This window comes from Opisthorchis viverrini (genome assembly GCF_000715545.1).
Source record: "Opisthorchis viverrini unplaced genomic scaffold opera_v5_183, whole genome shotgun sequence".
NCBI lineage: Eukaryota > Metazoa > Platyhelminthes > Trematoda > Opisthorchiida > Opisthorchiidae > Opisthorchis > Opisthorchis viverrini.
The window spans coordinates 954,630-979,964 of record NW_008751841.1 but is presented as its reverse complement, the minus strand read 5'-3'; the positions used below and the strand labels follow the sequence as shown (position 1 = coordinate 979,964).

The following is a 25,335-nucleotide window of genomic DNA, read 5'->3' as shown; positions in this document are numbered from 1 at the left end:
AGTTACACAAGACACAAGCGTTGTCATACATCTCAAAATGAAATAAGCTTTCCACATTTCTCTCTCGGTGTCTCCGGTTAACCAGAGGTGCTGAATCTTGGAATGTATGGCATAAGATTTTCACTCAGCCCGAGAGCTGAATGCGCTCTGCTGGAATGGGTTCCAGTGAATATTTTTATTTGCGGCGTCCTGATATTCAGCGGAGTAAAGCTCAGTGCCTGTCGAAAAAAAAACGATGCCCGTCTGTAGTGTCCATATATGCTTTGATGGACCGCAGATCTGATGCTGAGAAGGATACCTTCTATCGAGGCTTATCATGGCTCCCTCGTTGAGCACGAAGCGTCAGCATATGATTCTTGCGAACAGCATGAATGCCTAAGTCGGTCGACTGAGCGCCTTGAAATCACATCTGGGCAATCGATTTTAAGTCAGTGACCAACTCACAGACTCCTGCATTTGTGCGATGGTCATCAACTGTTTCCCACCGCTAGGAACTTTCAGCATGATGGATACTAAGATATCCGTGCCAGAAGGCAGCGAGTACGAAGATGTACGGGGACCTCTTAAAGGGAAGATACTGAAAAGCCTAAGGAAAGACTGTGATGTTCGTTAGATAAAAAGCCCAGGACATGGAGAAAGCTTTTGCTACCGGAAACAGATGCACGTTATATCAACTGGTACCACCCACTTGCCCTGGGGAAACAACGGTTAGTGAAACGAAAAGCGGAAAGGAAGGTTCATCAATTCGCTTGCAAAAGGGCCGTCTGGAAAGGTAAAATAAACGCAGTCTTTCTAGCCTCCTGCAACAGAACATCCGGGGAAGTTCATACGGGTGAGTGGAATATAAATTTCAGCCCCCATCCGAAGAAATGAAATATGAGAAATCCGCACTTAAACATGAGAAGGCGCGAAAATCTTACGGTCTCTATTCAGCCATTTTCAAAAACGGTGGAGAATTGTATTTGTTCAATCTAACTGATGCAGTGTGGAGTGAAGAGAAAATGACTGTGGAATAGGGCAGTGCAACAATCGTTCCTTTCTTCAGAAAAGGTGCGCAGGCGCTGTGCACCAGCCTGGTAGCTGTGGCTTCAAACAAACCTTCTTGTCTTTTCATTCGAAGGTTGACTGAACCCAATGAGAGCCAGATCCATGAAAACCAAGCTGTGTCCCACTCTAAATCCTCGACCATATATTCACCATCCCACAGATTCTGGAATAGCGACACTGTTTCCAGCAACCAGCATTGTTTGTCTTTCTTGATTTAGAAGCTGCGTTTGACTCTGTGGGCCGTCAGGCAATATGGTGGAGTTTGTTGAGCAAAGGTGCTTTCCATGAATTCCTAACCCTCCTGAAGGCACTTAGGCCAAATCCGGCGGAAGTGTGGAGATCTAGGTTTAGGGAAAGCTGTCACCGGAGTTCACCACATCAACTAGTGTCAGGAAAAGTAGTCCTCTTACGCTTTTAATTCCAACTTCGTTATCTGCAAGATAATGGAAGACCCACCACCAGCCTCTAAGGTCTATGCCGTCGAAGTGCTTCTGGGGCATTCGCTCACAGATATTGAGTACGTAGACGCTATGTCTCTAATTGGACCTGACGCTACCATACTGCAAAGAATATTATATTATGTAGATGATTCTGCCTCACTGGTATGCGCTTGACACCTAAGTGCTGATGCAAGTCTGGGTGGACTAAAACCCTAACCCTATTTATGCAGTTGAGCTGCTTGTTGAATTAAAAAAAAATTTCTGCCTGGGTATCTCCATTACTTTTGTTAGTCTTAGCAAAATCCATTTGAGTTGACTGAAGCGATGTTTCAGGATTTCTGAGGTAAACTATTTTTTTCTTAAAAGAGTACTTTTTCTTGTTCAGGCAAATAACCCAACCAAATGTGGTTCCTTAAAGAAGAACCATCCAAAGGACCTGCTTAAATAGTCCCCCAGCGTGATAATTTCCTTTAAAAGGAAATCTACTCTTTATGACCGTGAATATATTCGCAACAAATAAAAATACATTCAGGGATTGTTAGTTAATTAGTCTGTCATTAGTGCGCATTGTTAATCCGTTTTGACTTTCCCTCATTTTGACAAAACAATCTCCCCAATATTCGTACACACTGACTTTCAGAACATTCATTGGATCATATACTTTGTCTGGTAGATTAGGTGGTTGTTAGTTATTTGGTTTATGTCACTTAACTTGACTCAACACAAGGTAAGAAAACATATTCCAGTGAAATGCACTCATTTGCAAACAAATTAGGTTTTGCGGGAGACTCACCTAGAATCCAGCTGAATCTCTTGTTTATGGCTTTTTTAAGCAACTGAATGTGCTGAAATTTGGGTCCAACTAAGAAATAAGGTTGACGGAAACTCGGGAACTGAGCCTACCTGATGGGCCCCAAGAAGGGCGAAACCGGTCGTGGGCTGTCGAATATTTTTCAGCAAGCTTTTAAGTAGTGTATAAGCATGTTTCAGTTTATTGAAAGTGGAGTGCTGTTGAACCCAAGGATATTCAATCGACACTAACAGTTGAGTCCAAGTTCACAATAATCGTGATGGTTTTTAAAAGGATAGGTTTTAAATATTAGTGCTTTCAATCGCGAGTGAACTTCGTTGTCGCCCAAGTCAGTTTGGGTTGAGATGATCACACCAGGACAGATACGGTTGTCTTATTTACTCAGTGTTTCTGGCAAGTGCAAACTCCAGCCGACCTGTAGACGTCTGTATTTTACCATTCCCATGTGACCAATTGAACAATCAATTTGGTTTGGCGTAGTCCGACCATATTGTTTACTCATGAAAAATGCAGGCGGGTGAAATGACCCATGGGAGGTTTTAGTCGCGTAAGTTTGTCACCGGTTGAACATGTTCTCGAGAGGAATAAACTTGCTGGAACAATAAATCGAGGCTAAAGGAAACTTCTGCAGTATCTGAGGGATTTGGAAGGACTTTCAGTTGTCTCGTGTGGAGCAAAAATAATCGTATCACTAAGACAAAAAGCTTTAAGTAAAAAGCGATGGCGTGGATTACCGTCAAATTTTCTTTTTAACAGAACTGTTAGAAGTTAGCGGAAATGTACAAGGATAGTTGATAATTAGAATGAAATAACTGAAGATGTTTTAATACGTCCTTTGCAACCAAATCACTTGGCTGGCAAACGGAGTCACTATACATAAATCAGTGATATTACGAGTGCACAATGGTTTGAGATAACTAGACGTAGAAAAACAGTGCGTCACATTGTATTTCCAGAGTATAAATGATATTTGTACTTTTTGGTTATTAGATATTCCCTATCTGGGATATTCTGTACTTGGGATACAGAAATGGATGAGATCCAAACAGCATTACGTGTGTTATCCTGTGAAGTCCAGTTAATCCACAGTAAACCAATTGAAGCAATGAAGCGTTGGCCCAGTTACTGATTTAAACACGGTGAACTTGTATGACACGTGAACGAAATGTTCAATGAAAGTTTAATAAATCAGAGACCTACAGCTCCGTACTAGTAGCGTACAATTTTCACGTAAATAAGCTCTGTTTTAATTAGAAGCATAGAACTTGATATGATTTCAAGTCGCATACTCCTGTAGAAATACTGGACTAGGCAAAATGTAGGCCAGTGGCTCTTCACTTCGCAGGTACACTGTAAAGAATCACAAGAGATTCTTCTTTAACTGTCGAAACGGATCTTTTCTTTGGTAGGCGTGTATTTGTAATAATCTAAGCATGAAATGTCCGAATTCCGTAGAATAGGTTATTACTTCAGAAAAATACTCACGTCATTCAGACCCAGCAACGGAGAAGTAAGAGCATCCAGAAGAGGAGGGAGAAGCTTGCCAGCAATTGTTGAACAAGTTATGCCAAATTTTCGTTCAGACAGCAGGTGTCTGTTGATTGCTACAATGAAAAGGTGCACTCAACATGGTTCAGAAAGAGGAACAGGAATACTCATAGCACAAAAACCATCAGTTGGATAGATAGTAGTTGATCCGTTCTACGAGCTTGGCGATTAGCTTGCAAACATCTTTGTGCTACGCGAAAAGATATGGTGAGTACGTCCTTGGGTTCGGGTTGAAACATTTGCTAGCCAGCTATCAACCCCAGTGACCCTCCGAAAAGCAACACACAACGTTTTAAAATGGAGAAAAGAATCACTCTACCACTTACCCAAAATACAACTCAGCATTGATGAATCTGTTGTGCGCACAGTACTGAGGAACGCAACAATTTCTTGAGCAACGCCTGGACTGCTCAGTGAAGGTAGAAGTCGTTCGATGCACTCAAGAACGCATAGCTTTAACTGAAATCAAGCGATTAGAGTATTTTTGTAAAAATGCATGCGAAAAAATTCACGGTTGGATGGTACTATAAATTTTGCGGAAGAGCAAATGAGGCGGGAAATTTCGCACCATGAGTTTAAAAATATATTGAAATGATTAGGGTCGCTGGCTTCACCACTTTAGGTTGTTTATATATAACCAGCGGTGAATGAACACGCAACGGTTTTTCGCACTATCCTAATAACGGGTTAGGATTATTTTAAAAAAAGTCCATCAAATATCTTGTTAGGTACACGTTATATGCACGCATTTGCACAGCAATTCGGTTTTAACGGTCGACTCAGTCTAATCTTGGCTGATCCTCCCCTTTTAGAGACTGTTCAGATACTGTTCGTTCCTTACAATGACCAACATTTTCAGCTCATTTCACCGCAGGCTACTGATGAGTAGCCAGAATGTTTCGTTGTCTTCTACCTACTGCTGTTAGTGTCCTCTCCATGCAGACTCCGATAAAAGAAGAACAGCTAGATCCTTAAGACTCGCATTTTTTTGTCTTCTCTGTTCACACATTTAGTTCTGGCTGCTATAACTTGGTCTCTCCGTGGTGAAATGTGATTCTAATCCAGAAACGGAAGTGCAACATCCGGCGACCAAATATATGCCTACGAGTCAGCTGGTTACCGAAGCTCTGATGAGCTTGCGATCCTTTGTTCGCTCATACATCTGACGTGTGCGCCCTACATTGACCAAGTCATGCGCCATTGAACGTAAAGCAGCACGCAAATTTGGCCTCAGGCAGCGACACCACGCGTGCCTCTTACCGTCACACTTCAAACTGCACGCCATACATAGTACTGTAGCACTTTCCAGGAGGCGCGAATGGTGTTATCTGTTATCGTGTTATCTGCCTGGGTCTAACAGGCACGATAAGAGGTTTTCGTGCCTCCGTTGTTTGTTCCGGTTGCCCATTTATTAAGATGTAGATTTCCCTCCAGGTGTCGGTCTAACCGCAGGTAAGCGTGAGGGTGAATGGAAGCTCTGTGAAGTTCATCGTAATCTCCCGAATCTTACAGAAATTTGAAATATTTCGTGAGTTTAGCAGAATCCGTAATTCAGTGCACTCGAGGAATAGTATTCACGACTAAGAATTTGTATGCACTTGGGTACGTTTACATTGAATTCAAGTTTGTAAAAAGGTTTCCAAAGCTGTTATATTGCTTTCTAAAGAAAAATAGTCACCATCTTCGTTGAGATCTAAAAAATATCAAGTTATCAACTCACGAAGTCAAGGTAATCAACTCATATTGTCGGTTGGTTACAAAATATTCCTTGGGTTTTTCGTGGAATCTTCTGAATTCGGGGTGATTACATGAGGTTTATTTTTTGAACTTATTCACGAATGAGACGAACTAATGCAGTCTACTAGACCAGTAATACAGATGTGTAGCGTTTTATCTTTATCCCCACAAACAGTTTTCTGATCGGTCAAACTCAGACAAGAATCCCAGTGGAAGAACATTCACAATCAGTGTGTCAAGTTCAAAGAACAGAGACGACGATTCTTAAGAAGTGAAACCTATGATATACCTCTATAATATTAAATTCACACATAAATCGCTAAATATGCCAAAGCGTTTTCGTTGCAGCGTTCTTGGTCTCACTTGGTTAATGTTAGTTAGGTCTAGCCAAGATTGATCTGTTGGTAGGTTAATGAAGGAGCAGCGTTTTGAAACGAGGAATCTGCTGACACGGCTGACAGGCAAATTTTCGATTGCTCTGTTTCCATTTCGCGAAGTGAGTCATGTTAGTGAACACTAAGATTTCTCTTTGGTTTCAAGGAATTTGTATCCTTTAATTGAAATTCTTGCGGAAGTTGTCTCTCCGTTGGGTGTGTTTCGTTTTTAAGTCGCTGCGAAGCTTCAGCCTGTTTCCAGGCATAATCTGGTGCGGGTACTTAATAAGGATAACAAAAACAAATAAAAACACAAAACCCTCAAACAAAACAAATTTTACTCATCCGCTTATGTGCCCTAAAGGCTCCCGCTTGCAGGAAAACCTGGGCCAAAATGTCCGCGAGTGCATTATTGTCAATAGGAAAATCAGTATTTTGAAAAATCCCGAACAAAAGGTCGTACAAGCCGTTTGTCACCTGAATTCGCACACACGGAGTGCACGTAGTTGGGGAAAAAATGAATCAAATAGTTTTGTAGCGTTTTTTGAATTTGGCTTACCTTTGAATCGCTCGCCGTTTGACTGAACATCTCACGCAATTTCGGAATGATGTTTTTTTGAATCTGATCCTCTTCGAGGTAGGACGGCATGATAGACATTGCGTTTTGTACGGTTTCCTGTTTCAAGTATTTTGAAGGAAAAATGAAGAAACAGTTGGGGCATTATTTTTCCAAACATTTACAAATTTGTCCTTATTAATCTAATTGGAATGCGTGTTCCAACACGGTATGGGACGTCAATTTCACTTTTTCTCCTCGGAAGTTAAGACAAAATTTCTTCTTCAAATACAATGGTAATTTGCTGGTTGTGTCAGCATTTTCGTCCCGGTTTGTATACGGGTCCGTCATATCAGTTGCTGAGCTCGGCAAACATAAAAAGTCACGTGATTAATAACTAATATGTTTTCTAATTGTTACTTTATCTCTGAGGGATGTGGCTGATTCTAAGGAGCTTCTTACAATCAGTTCATTCATCATAGTAATCTTCATCCTTAAAACATGAACAATGAGTGGTTTTTAACATCGTATAATATGATGCTGTCGTCAGGCTATTGTATACTTTCCATTTTGAAGGAAGATAAACTTTTATGATTTCAATAGCTAATTTAGCCGGCCTACAGCTGATTTTATTTAAGTGTGATGTTGATTGACGTGAATTATATGTATGCAAATGTATATTGTCAGACGTTCCAGCTGGACATTTATGCACTATTTCATCAGAATATATCTTACATGTATGTGTTCATACACTTCATTAATCCCAGTTTAAAGGCGAACAATTGAGCGAAACAAACTGTAAGGAAAACGACGTGTGCCTCACCCAGAAAAATTTCACGGAACGCCGTTTGGCCTCAACCTTTCTTAGTTGGTAAGTTTTCAGATCTGGTCTAACGAAACTCGAATGTTGAAAAAACACCGGTCGTGGCAGAAATTTACCTCAGTGTAATCAGCTAGACTAACAATTAGCTGGTGAAGGACGAAACTCGTTTTAGTGGAGATAGTCCTTAGGGGGAGAAAGGTTCGAAAATCCCATGTATTTTTACTGCTTACCAGTTTTCCAGGGGTTACTCACTGAAACTCGCTAAAGTTTTGGCAATTTCGCTATTGCGGTTTGGTTTTGAGTTTTAAGAATGCAGAATAAACTATAATATGAGAAAGGTAAAGTTTTATTGCGTTTTTGCGTGACACTTGCATCTCGAGAATGCCCGATGGTTACTTTTCTTAGCAGACACGAATTCCAGGCGACGAAACTCGCGCACCATAATAATCTGTTGATTGGTTTGCCTAATATTATTAGACAGTCATATTTGAATGCGAAATTTTTACGGCACAGTTAATTCCTACAAATTCAGTTTGCCATTGAGTTACGTATCAAAATTTGATTCCGAAACCAGAGGTTAACGCTATGTGACCGGGTGCACTAATTACATAACTCTCAGGGGACTAATCCCGAAGTGACAAACCGCAGAATCTGCGGTGATGAAGCCTGAATTAATTGATGACGTTAGATTACGAATAAAAGCTCGGTCTGATAAGCGAGAATTCTAGCTGCAAGTATTGATGTGTTTTAATCACTAAAGGGATACATATGAAGTAGGCAACTTTGTTTGATATGCGTACTGTCTGATGAATGTGGAGATTGCTGTGCAAGTGGATGCATGCGGTCTTCCTGCCTTAATTATCCATTCACTTTACTAGTTCAACTTTAAAATGAATACATACAATGCAGAAATTTCACCAACATTAGGCGGCGCCGAGCGGAAGCCAGACAAACAACTTAAGGACTAAAGTACCCGCTGATGGATCGCTATATATTATCTCATTTTCCTTATGTCCCCGTGTTTGTGCTCTATGTTTACACTGACAAAACAACTGATACCGTACGAAGCCGGCGCTGGCATACAAGTAGGAGAAGAAACAATGAATGATTTGAACCCGGGTTAGCCAAACGCAAACTCATGGCATTATTTAGTGAGCTTTCCGGAAAAATCTTCGTTTTTGCAGGAGAGCGCTTTCAGTGCACCACAATCCAGAGGGACAAAAACGCAGTCTGGAAAACGTGGACGTTTTGGGACCCGTAAAAATAAGACAAGAAAAGCCGTTTTTGGTAGCAGTAGTCCACTACAAACTCAGCCGGAATACCACTACAAGTAGTTCATCAACTCAGTCGGACAATGGAAACGAAGAAGATGAATCGTATGGCAAGAGCAGTGGCTTTGGGACCGATAGATGCAAGCTCACATGGATTGAGTCGGATAGTTCAGATTTAAAGACCAGTCCAACGTTAATCAAACGGGAAGACAACCAAATATCCGCCTACACTTCAACGGGTTGTATACTCATAGGGACCGCACCGCTCAGGGCCTACAAACAGAGGCATGAAGACGTACCCCCAACTCACCAGGACTGATGTCACCTCGGCTGCTGATGGAAGAATGGCAATCCAAATGACCAGATCATCGAGCAGAACATTCACAAATATCATCGGCTGTTAACTATTAGAATGCCATCCTAACATCACGGGCAATTGTATACATTCGGATTCAGGTCGTAATCGGTCTGTGTCTGTACATTCAAAGCAGTCCAGGAAGCCTGTAGAAATAGTGTTTGTAAATACAGACTTTTGTAACGTCCGTAGTATTGTGCAAACAAAGGGAAGCTTGAAGCACGTTCGATTGTTCGCACACGTTATTTATATTCACCAATTTCTCAAAATTACTTTCTTAACGAACTCAAGAAATAAAAGCTAAACAAAAAAATCTTACCAATATTCATCGTAAGAAATCATATCTATACGGAAGAAAAGACGGGTGTGCGGAGCAGAACAATGAACTTCCCAGGGCTAGTACGTAATACTAAAGCTCAGTTAGCCTGCGCTTAAAAAAACAATTTTCCTTCTTCTGAATAATCAACAAAACTATGGGGTAAAGATAAGGCAGCATGGAATACAACGGACATGCAACTTTTCCGCTCACCGTGGTTTTGTTTGTTACGGGCTCGAAACACACAAACAACTCCGGAAGTATGTGCTGTTCTATCTCGGTTTTGGTCAGACGCGAAATAAAAAATTCAATCAAATCCACGAACACAACGGAGGTCTAGATGAGAATGGAAAGTTGAGAAGGAATTTGTTATTTTCTCTCTCCCCAGAGAGTGAAACCTAAACAAAGCACTATTGTCCACACAATAATGCTCGACCACACTATAGCTATGGGGTAGAATAATGTTTTGACCATTCAGTCAAATGTCTGGTGATGTGAACGTGAGGAATTGGGACTGTATCTCTCCAGTGGCGTGGTAGCGGGTAATCATAATGGTTGTAAACAACAGATACCTTGTTTCTAATATGTTGTTACTACTTTGAAGCAGTTCATTATAACTTGTCTAAGCCACTCTGGCCAATGTTCAGATATCGGGTGATAAACTATTCTAACCGGTTTTCCAACAAGTACCAATTTGGACCTACCTGTAACGTTTTTCTTTGTGTCATAATTTTCATTAATGGCTCCCTGAGGTAAGCTTCGAAGTCATCGTTCTCCGCCACGTGAATCATGGTTAGCAGGGATGGAAGTACAAATGGAGACAACTCTGTTGACTTTTCATACCAATTTAGAAGCAATGGCAAAATACGTTTGTATCGCAAGACCTGCAAAACAACGTGAATGGTGATTATAAAGAATCTCATGAAGCGCAAAAACTGGAGCCAAATTATCAACCAATCCACTCAGTTAGGACCCAGCTGGAACCTCAGTGTTGAAATGATTTTGTTTTTTGATCGTACTTTATTTCTTTTTCTGTGCGTGTATTCGTGTTTCGGGAAACTATGGAAACGCTTGGTGAGTTTGTTGATAGGCAAAGCCCCGCTTTTGGCACAAAGATTTTTCCAGACCAGTGAACTAGGGTTGGATTGTTTTCAGACGGCTAACTAATCAATGGGGTGTCTTCCTACTAGTCAGCCAAATTAGTGTTAGGTTTCGGCTGAGGTTTTGCCCGTCAAATAGATCAGTAAGGAGAAAATTTAAATGAGTTTGATCAGGCCTAATCTTTACTTCATGCGATTCATTTTGAGAGGGGTTGCTTTTGTTTCATAATTTTACCGCAGCTTGTTGAGTGCGAAGACTCGGGCGAATTATGGTACGGCTGAGTTTGATAATATTTCTGCCAGAGCCACCACCCTGCTGACAAGCACAAACAGTCTTCTGTTGACTAAACATGCGTTTGCCAGCTCTACGTCCTTTATTCTGTAAATATAAGAGCGCTTTTCACCTATTTAGCTATTAACTGCTGTTGGGTGAACTGCGGTCCAAGTCTTAAGACTTTCACATTCTCTAGGTCTATTCCAGTTCTTTCGCCTGGCGGGTACCTACCCATTGCCGATCCTATGAATATTGCCTGCACTTTCAGGTGGTTTGTTTATAGTTATTTGGCGTTCATCGCTTCTGACGTGTAGTTCCGTGGCCGACTTTCTTAAGTAAAACGTTGTGATTGTTTTTTCTTTATTGTCGTTGATAGAAGAGAAGTGCTTCCTACGATTGAACAATTTATAGAAGTGTTTCTGGGTATGCGTACTGCTCTACATTAACCTCTGATACATACCCGACTGTGAGTTTCAGTCCGGTGTATATCTCTGAAAGAATAAGACATTGTCTTGTGAATATTCGTAAAAATAACCGAACAATTTAGGAAGTAGGCCTTGGCTTTGTATAAAGTGGGTAGAAAAAAATACCGCAAGTCTAGGGATGTTATACAAAGAACAAGTGTTTAATTGATCTGTACATGACGATCTGTTCAAAATTTTGTTTTATGTGACATTTTAACTTCGTCTAAAAGTTACTCTGGCACGTTGGAATAAACGTGTTTAAGCGGTAGTGCGCGTTCAGACGTGTTCTCAACGTAAAATGGCTGCGCTAGGTTTCTGTCATTTACGAGTGACCTAAAATTTTTAAAGGGTAAGGATTGACTAGAGATGAAAACACACAACAATTTAGCATGCGGGGTTCAGGTATCATATGTGGGGAGTCACCAAATTTTGGAGGTGTTAAATTTTGTAACGCATTTTTTGTCTGATTTAGTCGCTAAATGATTTGAAATTTCCGATTCTACAAAACAATAAGATCCAGTCTGTAAGGCCAACTCAAGCATACATTGTACTTTTTTGTTACTTTGACATGGTATATTTCTCGGCTATTCGCTTCTGCCACAGAGCACAGGGAATGTGATCCGTTTGTAATTGAAATATCATGTAATATATCATTTTGACCATCGACGGTTTTTCTTATCTATCTCAGCAGACGGCAAACGCTGTGATGTTTTCATAACACTCATAAATTTGAGCGTGTTCCGAACATTCTGTGAAACCTCTTGATGTAAACACTGCAGATTTAGTTTGTAGGCTGTCATTGAAATAGTGCAAAATAGCTTAAGATTTCATTTTGATACTTCCTAGAAAGTCCTAAAATTTATTTGGTATCTGGACTGCTTGTGCGAATGGATACAGTGTCCTATTCTAAAATATGACCAATGAGAAGACGAGCAGTTTGGTTGTCCCCGGATTGTCCAGTCAACGGAAATTTCATCAGCTTGCTAAAGTAGACAGAGAAAAACAAAAAATGTACCCATTATTTCGTGGTTTATTTGTGTTATCCTGTTTCAGCATAGTTACTTATTTAATGGTAGAAATAAAAACTACGCTTCAATTTATACAGATACTTTAGCCTACAATTGATTCAGATTCTCTGTTGTTGATGAATAAAATAACTGCTGTTCAGTCAACACATCCTGCATTATCATGTATAGGCGAGAGCAGCCTGGTTACGCTAAACAGAACTCTAATGAGGACAGAACGCCAACTTCGACGCGCTGGAATAACATCTTATCGAAATTTTAGAATATCAAAACCATATGGTTTACTCTACCAACTTTCACATGCCATTGCATATGACAAGTTGCATACTCAAGGAAGTTTTATCGGGACAAACTAAATGTGCTTTGAAAATTCTGCCATACTGAATACATTTTTACATTTTCACATCATTTTAATTTACTGCTACTTCGATTGCCCACTTTGTGAAGCTTGATTGAGAGGATTGACCACATTGACAGACAGTTAGTAGTTACATGGTCAGGTTATAAGCAATTGTGTTGAAAAATTCACGAAACACACTCCGCCTGATGTCAATTGGGATAAGGAAAAATTCTGTGGCTTATGGTGGGCAGATGTATCGGAGGAATATACTGTCTAATCCGAAGCGTTTGAAGTTACTTTGGATGGTATTATTTTATGAAAAAGTAGAGGCTCAGTGCATTTTCTGAGTGGATCAATTGATTAGTAATGGAATAACACATGGAAACACTCAGTTTCTCGGACACGTTATTCGGCAGGTAAGGAGTATGTGTGATTCATACTTAAGGGACTTATCTAATTGGTCATGGCAAGGTAGTCATATATGCGAAATGGATTTTAGACAACTTCCTCACCCTGAAAAATTTGTCCATAAGCCTCGACCATATACCAGCTGATGGCAGACAGCTGCTCTGGTTGGCATACAGGTCTGTTTTTAAGCTGGCGATGGTGCAAGTCTGCGTGCGTTAACAGACATTTATAATTTATTTTCTTCTTTAATACTGGCGGGACAAGATATCGCGGTTTCAAATTTGAGAATAAAATTCAATGGCCTAGTTTCTTTCAAGCTTCTGATGTCACGAGGGATTTTGGTGGCGAAACGTGTAACGTTTCCCGTTGTCCTATATGTACTTTCAGTTGTCTGCTTCTCTGTGCAATTTCTACGGTGTTACAGTCCTTACAAAGGATCTTGTAAATGTGCCATTTTGATCAAACAAGATGATGAGATGTTCGAGAGTATGCTACAATACCACCAGTTACGATTGGTGTCCCAAATTTTGAAGAAGTATACCGTTGTACTCTTAGAAGAAACTACGTGAGTTTGCTCAAGAGTTCTTGCACCATATGAGGTGAGAGAGCCGATAAATGCTTGTTTTAGGACAATTGAGTTGTTTGTGGGTTACTGAACGCCTTCTAAATAATAATCTGAAATGGTTTTCCATTGTAACTTTTTATGATGTGTTTTAGTAAGCCTAGAGGCATCACCGTAGTAAACCGAAAACACTTCTTTTCTTGTTCGAAACGGGATATAAAAATGAGGCGATTAATATCTCTAACAAGGCAGCTTCGAAGGTTTAACGCACAGCACGTCAAAATTCACACATACAACAGATGTTCAAGAGTTTTGACAGCTCACTTGAAAAATTATCTTGTAGGATCTTAGAACAAAAGTCAAAACAACATAACAAAGATGTCGTGGATCTGTCATTTGTTTTATTTAGGAGTTGCAACTGCATGTTGAAATATCGGTAGAATTTCCCGGTCGTACTTATGCATTTCAGCACAGACAAAGTTAATTTCCCACTAAAATTTGAGCATTTAAGTTCAGTGTCATTCAAACGCGTTTAACTTAAGGCGCACATCCCAAACCTTCTCATTCCACCAGCGCACTGATGAATATTTGAAAAGTTGACAAACAGAACCTCCACAAAACACCTTTTATGCACTTGTCAAAGAACGTGCCATGTAAACCTGTGGAATGTAAAACCTGGAAGCATTAGTGGACCATGTTTTAAGAAACCAAACTGAATGATAATCCTCACTGTTTTACAGACATTTTTCCGACTATTTTTTACACATATCTCACCAAAATCCATAAGGAGTGGAAATGGTGTAAATCATCCTGGCACAGCTGGCGAAATCAACCCAGTTGAGCAGAAGTAATATCTATCCTCCAGTGCAGAAAGAATTCAAAGTCCTAGATGCTAATTGTATTCCGACTTAAATAAGTGACAGAGCCTCTAAACCAACATTGGAAGTGTTTTGGTGAAATCCCTATTGTTATCCATGATACATATCTTACAGCGATTGTTCCTGGGAAAATCTGTCGCAACAGTGTGCGGTAGAAACAAGAATCGTTCGTATTTTTTCATATTTCAGAGTATTTTGGAGGTCCACCTTTGGAAGTTAGTCACAGAAAAGTTTTCACAGAAGAACAGACACAAAACCTTTGGCGTGGATGGCTGAGAGAAGGTGGAACATGATTGCCACACGTTAGTACTTTCTCCTCTTCACCACAAAATCCATTGTTGCGCGCATGTTAAATCTTGCACTATGGACCAGTTAACCACCAAAGCGAATGAATCACTGGATCGTCTGAATGCAAATGCAGTGTTGTGCACATTTTCTCATGAGTTTTCCGACCAAAAGAACCAAAGCCTTAAGGTTTAACAAGATGGCCTAAGTGTTGCGTTAGAGGCTCGAAAAACGGCAGGAAAAATTTCCCTCTACACTTGTTTACCGGACCATGAATCAGTCAGAGATGTAGCGGAAGCTAGAAGAGCTTACGACGGCGCTGGTCTACCCAACTTGAGACAATTTGTTTAGTGATGGTTCACCGAGTGCACCTGGTGATGTTTTATGGAGAAGGTGGACAGAGTAGTTATAATCTTAAACATTGGTTCAAAATAACTAAAAGGTTTTTGTTTGTTTGTAAGGAACAGTTAACTTTGACACCTGCGTAACTTTTTCGAGAAGCGGAACAAAATTCGGAGGAAGTGTACGGGAAATCTTGAAAATTGCAGTGCAGAAGATCACAGGGAGAATGACTAAAATAATATGCGTCACTCGTGTCAAATGCAGAGGAAGACTTTGGAAAGTTAAACAGCATAATTTAGTTAAACAATATAGTGAAACATTTTTCATTCTGATTGAAGACAAGGAGAGCTTACGCCTAAACAGGACACGTTACATATCTGCTATGAGCCAGCTGCATCGCTTCTGGTCTTCTGCTGCATACTGAGCGATTTGCTAAAGGTGTTCTCTCAGCTTACTGTCAGAGCAATATACCAGACTTGGTTGCACAGTGGACGACACTGTCTAAACTGCATCTTTGCTCAGAGAATCGAAAAGAAGTTCTACTCATTGATTGTAAGCGGATGAACGTTTAACAAACACTAAATGGCGACACTGACAACCACATTTCTACAGGCTTAAAAAAATTTGATATATTGGGATGGCGATTACCAATCAAAAATGTAAAATAAAACCTTCTGATCGCTGGAAGATCTACATTATTAGAAAATAAGCTGTCGATATCAACTAGATTAGGGGTAAAAATGTTCCAGCTAAGCAAAAAAATAAAAGTTTATACTGAAGGGTAGATGGCCACGTCAAAATGAAATCACACTTACCGGATCGTATTCCGGAACAACTTTTGCAAAGCGATTGAAAAATTCTTTCTTTTGGTTGATTGACCGACTTTCAAGGGAGAGTAGTCCTTCGTAAGACAGCACAGTAGGTTCGTTGAAAATTTTGAGCTGCGGGGAAGATAAAAGCCCAAAGAGTGTTATATACATATATTACGTAGAATTTGCAATTTTTATTTTCTTTGGAGCTGGGAGGCTAAAATACTAGAAAAACAGTAGATTTGTCAGAATTTATTACCAGCAGCGTGCTCGCTTTATCACGGTGAGTTGATTGATTTTAAATTATTTTTACGAATTTGCAGGAACTACGGCCAAAAACGTAAATGTGGTACTTTCTCCTAAGAGGAGAATAATTTACAGTAAAAGCAATAAATCATATTCGAACCAGCGAAAGGGGAAAGGCCGCGGCTGAGAAGTTTTCTAGAAAACACCAACTCAACAGTTACAGACTATTGGACAGGGGAGCAAAACTCTCAAATGCATCTTGTTTATAGAATCTATGTATCCGTCTTCTCAAACGCATCTTCCTGAACTTTTCTGGACATTCATTGACTGTTAACCAAATGCAAGCAAATGCTAGAAAACGACCCCACAAATTCCATAATGGATCTCTCTTTTCAAGAGACGCGAAGCGGATTTGTGAGGAAACATACCACCCACATGCCTCATCAGTAGCATCCACCGTTACACCAGTAGTGGTTTGAAAAGTAAACCCTATGCCCTGGTGTGTAAACTGGCACCCGATCGCGCTAATGTGACCTCATTCTTCTTATCATAATTCTTGGCACCGTACTAAAGTGAGGCATTGTTTACAGACAAGCAGGCGGAAGTCAGGCTTTTTATTTTTTATAAGAATCACTGCCCAGGCCCACGGTAACCTGTTTTAAACAGTGGTTTTCGCTCTTATGTTTATTTATCAGTTTCGTTTCATTCAGCTACTTGCGTCTGACATCTTCCGTACGTCCACAATGTGGATTTATTAGATTATTTCCGTGCAGAAAATGCGCATGTTTTCTGAACACCGCGCATCTAGATCCAGCTCAAGAGCCTACCCTCGCCCCTTTCTAGCTAACCTTATGTGTGTATGGCTTGAGGCAGTCTTGTGAGTGACCACCAAGCAATCGTTTGCCCACAGTATGTCCAAACTGTTCAGTTTTATCCACTTAACATGATTATATTTCACAAGCAGTTGGGCGAACAGGTACCTCTGGAGATGTCCCATCCTCTTAGACTTCCTGTCTTATTGTTCTGATGTTACATTAGACAAGGTTAAAGTTACTTATTCAACCCCGCACTGACGATGTCACCCTGAGTGGTGGTGAAGTGTATATAGTCCAGCTACCCAGCTCAGCGAACGTACCAACAACTACTAGCGAGAACTATTGCTCCCAGTTGCCAAAATTTCGTAGAGCTCGTTAAGTTTTTCAGGGTGATATTCTTGCTTTCAGTCCATAACTCTCAGTTCTCTAAAGATTTTCTTGTGGTAGCGGCGATACGTACAGAAAAATCGAGCACTTCATTTCGTTCGTTCCACGAATTGTTTTTACTATTAATTTTATCTAAATTATTGCTTCAGAAGCCAGGTACTAGTGCCTTGGAGATGACCTCTTGAGCCCAGTGTTTGTCCGATTCTAGACTGTTTTTAAGGGGATATTTTTGGCAACCGTCTTTTGGTCAAGTTGTATCCATGGAAGTTGATTGGGCATGCGCTAGTATTCGATGTGTACTTGGTTAACTTACCACCACCTCTTGCGTCTGCTTTGCAAACAATCAGTGCAATTTCCTCGTTTTTTATTTATCGAAACATCCATTCCGTCCGATGCATTACGTTTATATTAATTCAACTCACCGTCCAAAACATTTATTAGTGTGCATGTCAGGCAAATTGTGCCCGAAATAAACCATGTATTTTCCTTGAGAGGTTATTCCTCCATATTCTTCAACCATTTTACTATATCAATCTAATTTGACGCGACCAAATATGTCTCAGACTTTTTCCGATTTTCGAAAACCTTATAGATACCATATAATTGATCCGGGGATTCATTTCGAAGCGCAGATCTGACTGAATCCAACACCTTGTAGAATACGCCCTCCTTCTCAGTGGAGTTTGATATTCAATTTAAATAGAGGCCATCAGATGCCCTAAATCCTGCCTTCGGTGTCGAAGTTGAATATAGTTTGACTTGTTTATTATTCTACAAGTCGGATAATTTACAACTGTTGCACTCATATCGACTTTCCTTTATTATTGAATCAAATTCCGTAAAAGATGCAATGAGAATCTTCATCACATCACTTGTTTTGAGCAACCAGCCAGGTCACACTGGGTTTAGCGGGATATATTCCATAACATTTAGGTTATTTTGCAAAATAGCATTTTGTCTTTCGGGCTTGTCTTTTTGAATCCCATCCAAGAAGTTCTAAGTGGTAGAGAGGCCTCTCCATCATGTGTGCGGTCTACGATTTTACCGACAGTTTGAATGGTTTGACGGTTGTGGCTTAAATAGAGCTTTTTTGTTTTTATGATACTCTTAGTCTTTTTCAGGGCAGGAGCTGAGCTAGTCCGAAAGTGCACAGAGTAAATCACGGAGCCCAATGACCACTGCACAAATCGATCAGTCATCACTAGTCAGAGATGCCAATCAAACAGACGTTGATAAGTTGTACGTCAGCAAAAACATAGTCAGTCAGTTTGCTCAGTAGTGCCAGATTTTAGTGATTGTTTTTTCAAGTGTTTTCATTACTTAGCACAGTCATAATGCGGCTTAATGCAAATCCTGCGTGGGGTCTTGTGAAAAAGAGCATATTGTGTCTTGTAGAGTTTTGTGATCTAGAAGAGCTTTGTGTCCTTTGTCTTGTATTTTTTTACCTTAAATTTTTTGTATTATCACAGGTTTCCCCCGTTTAGAGTAGGTTGGTGCTGTATTAAATACTAAACACATGATCAATGCAGAAAATCAATTGATCACCACGTTGACAGAGCGACAAAAACATTTTAACTTACACGCAATGGTATATTTCAGCACTAATTTTGGAGAAACTATATCGCTAGGGTTTAATTCCATCTGCTTCTTGAAAATTGTGAAGCCACATTATCATATTATCAACTTTCGTTGCACAAGGATCCCAAAATTTACAGCTAAGAAACCGTCAAACTTATTGGACATAGTTGGACCAGGGAGAGCACTATACGCAGTCGCTTCAGACACTAGAATAGCACGTAGTGCGTTCAGATTGATGGGTGATTGTGTCGGGTACAGAAAACCCAAGGAATATTCGCTGGGAGGTTTAGGACTAATCTTTATCACTTGAATAATGAATAAGATGGTACATTAGCTTTCTGTCAGAACCATGCTATTGCCTGTTAATTTATATTCATTCTGATATAGAGTAAAATGTTTGAAGATATCCGAATCAGTGAGTGGCAAAACGAATTAATCAGTCATATAGAAGCCACGTTTATTAGACTCGGAACGTAGCCCAAGGTTAATTCACATTTACCGAGCTTGTGATGCTCCCGAAATTCACTTTTTCTCCAGTATGTCTGGTTTGTAATACTGACGAAGTGTGACGTCAGAGATACTGACAGTACTGGGGTTTTAATCAGAATGAAATTTAGTAAGTTGTGAATAAAAGATAAATCAAACCTATCTGAGATTAGCGCAACATGCGTGAAGCACAAGAGTAATATTTTTGGAACTGTTTGTTGATTTGACCATTGAAACAAGTAGAAATTTGCTTATCTGAAGGAGTTATCGAAAATATCTTGATTTTTATCCAGTATAATTCTTTGAGTCAAACTCAGTCAAAAGAGCCAATTTATCCTCCAGAATTTTTAATTTTTATCTGGTGCTGTAATGAAACTACCATGGAGTTCTGTATACCATTTCCTCTCATGTAGGGCTTATATGCTCTCAGAAATTTGCTTATGGTGATCATATGTATATAAAAGTGAATTCTATTTAGGAATAATATCACGCTTGCAATCCAAAACTTCATTGATCTTGCTTTCGAAATGTCTTCAAAGGGTTTGAGATAGGCCCAACACTCGTGGCCACAAAGTGCAATTCCAGGGGTATTAGGGCCTAAATATAATAGCACAATATTTCGCGAGGATAAAATTATGCTCACTGAGTAATAACGTACCAATGCAAACAACTGTGACGTTGGACGGTCACGGACATCTTCACTGATCATTTTCCGAACCGGCTCAACTAGTGCTTTGGGAAGATGTCTGGAGATTTTTTCGAACCTCTGGGGTAGCTGTCGTAAGAGTGAACAGAACAGGTTACTAAGTCAGAGTAGAGGTGCGCATCATCCCAAGACTGGTAGAAAATAAGACCACAAAATAGATGAAACAGTTTTAAGGGAAGTAAGGTTGAGTGAGAAATTACACCATGTGGATTGCTTAGTGAAACAGTGGAGTGTAAAAAATTCGTTTCCTACTGCGACTGTCTCAGTGCGGAAGTTTGCTTTGTGCAACGCAACGTCACACTGTTTTACAATTTCCCTTGTACGTTAACATTCACTGTAACGAATCATATCTCTGAAAACGTTTCCGGAAAATCCCATGGGATTTTCGCAGATGCTAACTAGTAGACGAAAAGAAATGAAGGATTTTGCATGTAGTGCCACATTGAAAAATGTTTTACATATCATTGCCTCTATTTCAACTTAGGCTTCACACATTTGAAACGAGTTCACTTGGAATAATTTCTACAGGGATTACTTATGGATTGCTGTTAGCAAATATACAAACCCACAAATTTATCGCGCCAGAACAAAATGCTATTGCTGCCAAAACAAGGTAGATCGATACTGAGGAAGCGATTTTCCGCTGAGTCTCGAGTTTCATGTTTTTTTTGTCGGACTGTTTACTGTGAACAATGTTCACCAGCAAATTGTGTTCTCGCGGTGCGATGATCGATGGCTCACAAGGACTTTATGGGTCGGACTCTGTGAACAATGTTCACCAGCAAATTGTGTTCTCGCGGTGCGATGATCGATGGCTCACAAGGACTTTATGGTCGAACACTCAAATCCAAACAGGCACTGACAGAAGAATCATGAATGCGTAGTTTGTTCTTAATTTTCATATAAAGTACCAGTTGGCTATAAAATAAAAGACATGCTTGGATAGTGTGATTTTTTTCTGAATAAATGGTCCCACGCTGTCATGCTTACAGCAATTACCCGCACACAACGTACATTTTCATTCCGGCGTTTTCGTTATTGTTATTCTGTATTCGCACTACGCTCGATTAAATAGTGCGATATATTAGTTAAAAAATTATCCATTGTTTGTGACAACGGTGAATTTTATATCACAGTTCGACACTTTTTTCAAAGTGTCAACCTGGAAAGGTTTGGAAACACATCTCTGATTCAGATGGAGATATCACTGTGTGGGACACCGTGTTTGAAACAATTCTTGATCGCTATCATATAAACGTTTGGTTTTTGCTAAGTGAATAGCTACTATGTGTTTTTGGAATGCTAATTACTATGGTTACGGCTGCCGAAACTGTTTTATTACTGGGCGCAATACTCTCCTTCCAACTCAGTTAATTCAAACTGAATTACAATAAACACCAAATGCAAATTCTACTGACGAACTTGACCCGTGCAAGCATTTAAGTCAATTTTAAAACCCGGTGCAAATGATTGAAAGATCAAAGAACTTTCAAGGTCGAATTATTTATAACAAATGTGATACACCTCTCTGAATGATTTCTTTCACCTGCAGTACGACAGAGTTGTTGTCTGCGCCCAGAATCTCAACCCCGGTAGGTAGTCGCGCGGTGAAACGGGATTACGGAGATTAGGGAACTAAGCGAGCACCAAAATAGGAGACACACTGCAGAAATACTACTGTTAGTTTTAGTGCAACATCAAACGGCAACTGCCCCTCGTGTTATGTATCAATGATATTGTATGTTCGGCAGCTGGTCTTGCAGAAACTCTGCCCACGCGCCTAGTTACCTGTCTGTCACTTGCGCTTCATGTATCAGATGCACCAACAAGGGAACCGCGTCAGTCACCCGTTTGGTAATGACGTGCAAATACTGTACTGTACAAATGCTGACATATACCAAAAATTGCGTCAAACGATATGTCTAGCGTTCTTCATTAAGTACGAACATATTATCAAGTAAGTGGCCTGTTTTCCCGAATCGTTTCACTATCACTAAAGCTATTCTATTTGAAGATCTGACCTTTTTGCTTACAGAACATTTCCTTTCTTGTTGTTGTTCCTTACAATAGCTTTGTTGATAAGCAGTCTGATTTTATTTTGCACCAAATATTTGAATGGATTACGCGTGATATGTACAGATTAGCTCATATTATATCATAGCATTGCCCGTAAATGCTATAGCATTCCCTTAAACGTAGCAGTTGGTCTGCCAGTCCAGCTAGATGACTGGCTTTCAAGTATTTTGCCAAAATGCAAATCGCTTCACCGGTACGCATACTGTTGAGTGTGAAACTTCTGGAGCAACTGAAATATAGTGGAAATCACTAACTTATGTGACTCATTAAGCTGAGTCTTAGGCTTGCTTCGTAATATTAATCAGAAGTACCTGGCGTGTGTTACCATGCTTAACTACCCTGCAGACTGGTCTTATCGATTCAAAAGCATTGAAAACTGACTTTTGTGATTGGACAGATAATATTCGCACTAAGCATTCGTAAAAGCGCTTCGCCCTCGGTTATCTTTTGCTAATGTGTACTTGTCTAAAAGTATTTTATGGTTCGTGTCTACATCCGATGCAAGTAGATATAATTTCAACACATAGTGACACATACCACCTGGCCGCTTCAAAGGACTTAATAAAAGGGGCAAATTTCTAATCTTGTGCATCATCAGTCAATTTTACCTAAACACAATAATGTTATCAAATAGATGGAAGCCACAAGTAATTACCTCTCCATGAATACACTCATTCACAGCATGTATGTACGTGTGAGTGCGTTTCACTAAAGCTTTGCCAAACCTTGCTTATGAGTGAAAGTATACGAAAAACGGCCCCTTGAAAACGCAAGTGTTCAGCAGTTTCCAAATGGTTAAAATTCTGTGTAATTCAACCGTAATTCGGCACAATTATCACAAAATCAAATAGATTAAAGCACCGTCGTAATGACCTTCACAAAAAATTTATTAACTAGTATGCAAATAAAATGATAACTTGGTATGTGGAAACTGCGTCAATGCACTGGTTTATGTGAGCTAAGTTTTGATTTCTCATTGTTCGACCCACGTCCCTATGGTTGGCAAGACACTTGCGAGTATCTTTTTGGGCCTAACATGCTAGTGGCGGTTTGCGTTTTACTTACGATTATATTGGTAAATTTTCAATGTTTTTCAACTTCCATTGTTTATCAGCTTCAGGACAGTAGATGCCAATTCGGCGTTTATCTGCAGTCCTCACCCGACTCTCTGCGAGGATGTTACGATGATTTTTCGTAAACAAACTCCTCACATGCTGATTGCAAATGGCCACTCATAGTGGCCTATCGTTCTCCAAACGAATTCGGCCCTGGATCTTCTGCAATTAACACGAGACTGCGCTTCTAAACATGAATTATTGGTTCACTATTAGTTAAATTAAAACATTCAGGTGTGCAAAGAATCATGGGTTTCTCGGCGAGTATACAGAACCATGACAAAATGTGCTGTGCGGCGCACAATAACGCAACATAGTCTAATAACAAATATCCCAGGCAGGTGATAGAGGTGTTCTTCAATAATTCATTGTGGTCCAGTGCTTGAGGTGCAAACAGAATGAGCTAAGGGCTTATATTAAAAAAGCAACTTTTTGATCTCGACTAGGCTTGTCCGCGCATGAATACCTAGTAGTGTTTACGCCATCATGTCTCCTTCAGGTAATAGGAAGGGATTACAGTGGAGGGTATTATTATCGTGTCTTCAGGGGTAACGAAAATCTAGTAAATATTTAGGGGAAATGTTGATCAACAAAATGTTGATTGAAATAAAACTTGTTAAACCATCAACCAACCGCATGGAGAGAAAATTTTATGAGTGTTATGAAGAACCTGAAAAACTATTTTAAGAGAAACCTATCTGGGTGATTCAAAGGTGTGTTTCCACTGATTAGTACGTTGGTCAAAGGATGTCAGGAGGTGCAAGCTATTCTATCCAGTGATTTTTTATCCGAAGTGTGCACGATCAAGTTTATTTTGATATCAGGCATGATGCATTTCCATAGGTTAGCCCTCAAAGTACACTTTTTCCATGACAGCAGGTGGAAATTTGTCCATCACCGGGGCCTTGGGGAAAACTGAATATCGGTCTTTGGTTTAGGTGAGAAATTCCACCTTCTCAAAGATCAACTTCGGATTTCACAGTAGTATATAAGACAAACCTGCATGAAATATCCATCCATGGGCAGGTTATAAACTATTTTTATCGCTAAAAAAACCAAATCGCCTTGTGGGTAGAGGGCTAATCTGAACTCATGAACTCACTTCAGAAATCCGCTTTGCGTAAACTGTTGGATTAAAGTCGGATTCAATGAGAGAATGTCCTTCATTGTAAATTGCGCAGAGAACCATTCCGAGGGAGAACATATCGGCCAGTGGGGACATTGAATTATGCATTTGTGCCTCTGGGGCAATAAAGTCGAGATTGGGCTGAGCAGCTTTGGGAAATTTTGCCGAGTAACCAGTAAACTTTGGAGAAGCCTGCAAAAAACATTTACTTTGAACTGTGCAAACAAATGGTGACCACGTCTGGTCTGTTAAAATAGACGTTTACATCAAGTGCAGGATTCTCGGATTGACATAATAAATATCGTCGTTTTTCTAACTTTAAAAATCAACGCAATTTTTTACGGGTTTTCCACCGCAGAAAACGCTTATAACATGGGAAAGAGCCCTAGATTCACAACAGGTGAAAGCCTACACCCTTTTTTATCATTATTCCGATTGAGAGTGTTTTCTATGATACTAGAAATAATTTCGAAACTGAAGTTAGCTTATACACAATAACGGGCATTCTAGGACAGGTCAACTAAAGGAAGAAACAACTTGTCCTCTGTTGCTTATATCCTGACTATATAGAGACGTTTGGCATCACAAAATCTGTAAAACAACATAGTGGCTGTGCCCGAAGATATACGTTGCTTGAATCTAAATGGTAAAAGTTTGGGCAAAATAACTTACTTTGGTGGTATCAATCACTTTTTCCATGAAATTTAAACCACCCAGTTTCCATTTGCCTTCCCCAGCCAGGAGAACTGCACCCGGATTGACATTACAATGCATCATTTCTTGAGTACTGTGCAAAAATCGGAGGGCATCGGTCAACTGAAACCCAAAGTAGGGACGGTGGAATTTGTACTGTCGGTGCTGACTGGAGTGAAAGCTATCGCAACGTGTATGTATAACAGTATTGAATGTACTGTGCTGAATTATTGGTTTGTACCGGTAAGCGAATTCTATTACAGATCCCAAAATATGCACATGGTGTACAGCTAACTGTATTGCATGTTTTCTTAAGATTTTCTTATTGATTACCATTGGCAC

At 39.9% G+C, this 25,335-nt stretch overlaps 2 protein-coding genes across 2 annotated transcripts in view; one reads left to right on the top strand and one right to left on the bottom strand.

The window, feature by feature from the left end:
* T265_07770 (hypothetical protein) overlaps positions 1 to 8,926 on the top strand; it is a gene marked incomplete at both ends in the record, with an annotated part of 46,201 nt that extends 37,275 nt beyond the window's left edge. The window contains one exon of the mRNA XM_009173375.1: positions 8,521 to 8,926. Coding sequence (XP_009171639.1) covers positions 8,521 to 8,926 — 406 coding nt within the window. The remainder of the gene's footprint in view (positions 1 to 8,520) is intronic.
* Positions 1 to 25,116, bottom strand: part of T265_14379 (hypothetical protein) — a gene marked incomplete at both ends in the record, with an annotated part of 29,615 nt that extends 4,499 nt beyond the window's left edge. The window contains 6 exons of the mRNA XM_009173384.1: positions 3,784 to 3,902; positions 4,173 to 4,305; positions 9,983 to 10,162; positions 15,772 to 15,897; positions 24,277 to 24,492; positions 24,973 to 25,116. Of these exons, the coding sequence (XP_009171648.1) occupies positions 3,784 to 3,902; positions 4,173 to 4,305; positions 9,983 to 10,162; positions 15,772 to 15,897; positions 24,277 to 24,492; positions 24,973 to 25,077 (879 nt within the window). The remainder of the gene's footprint in view (positions 1 to 3,783; positions 3,903 to 4,172; positions 4,306 to 9,982; positions 10,163 to 15,771; positions 15,898 to 24,276; positions 24,493 to 24,972) is intronic.
* Between the last annotated feature and the right edge of the window lie 219 nt (positions 25,117 to 25,335).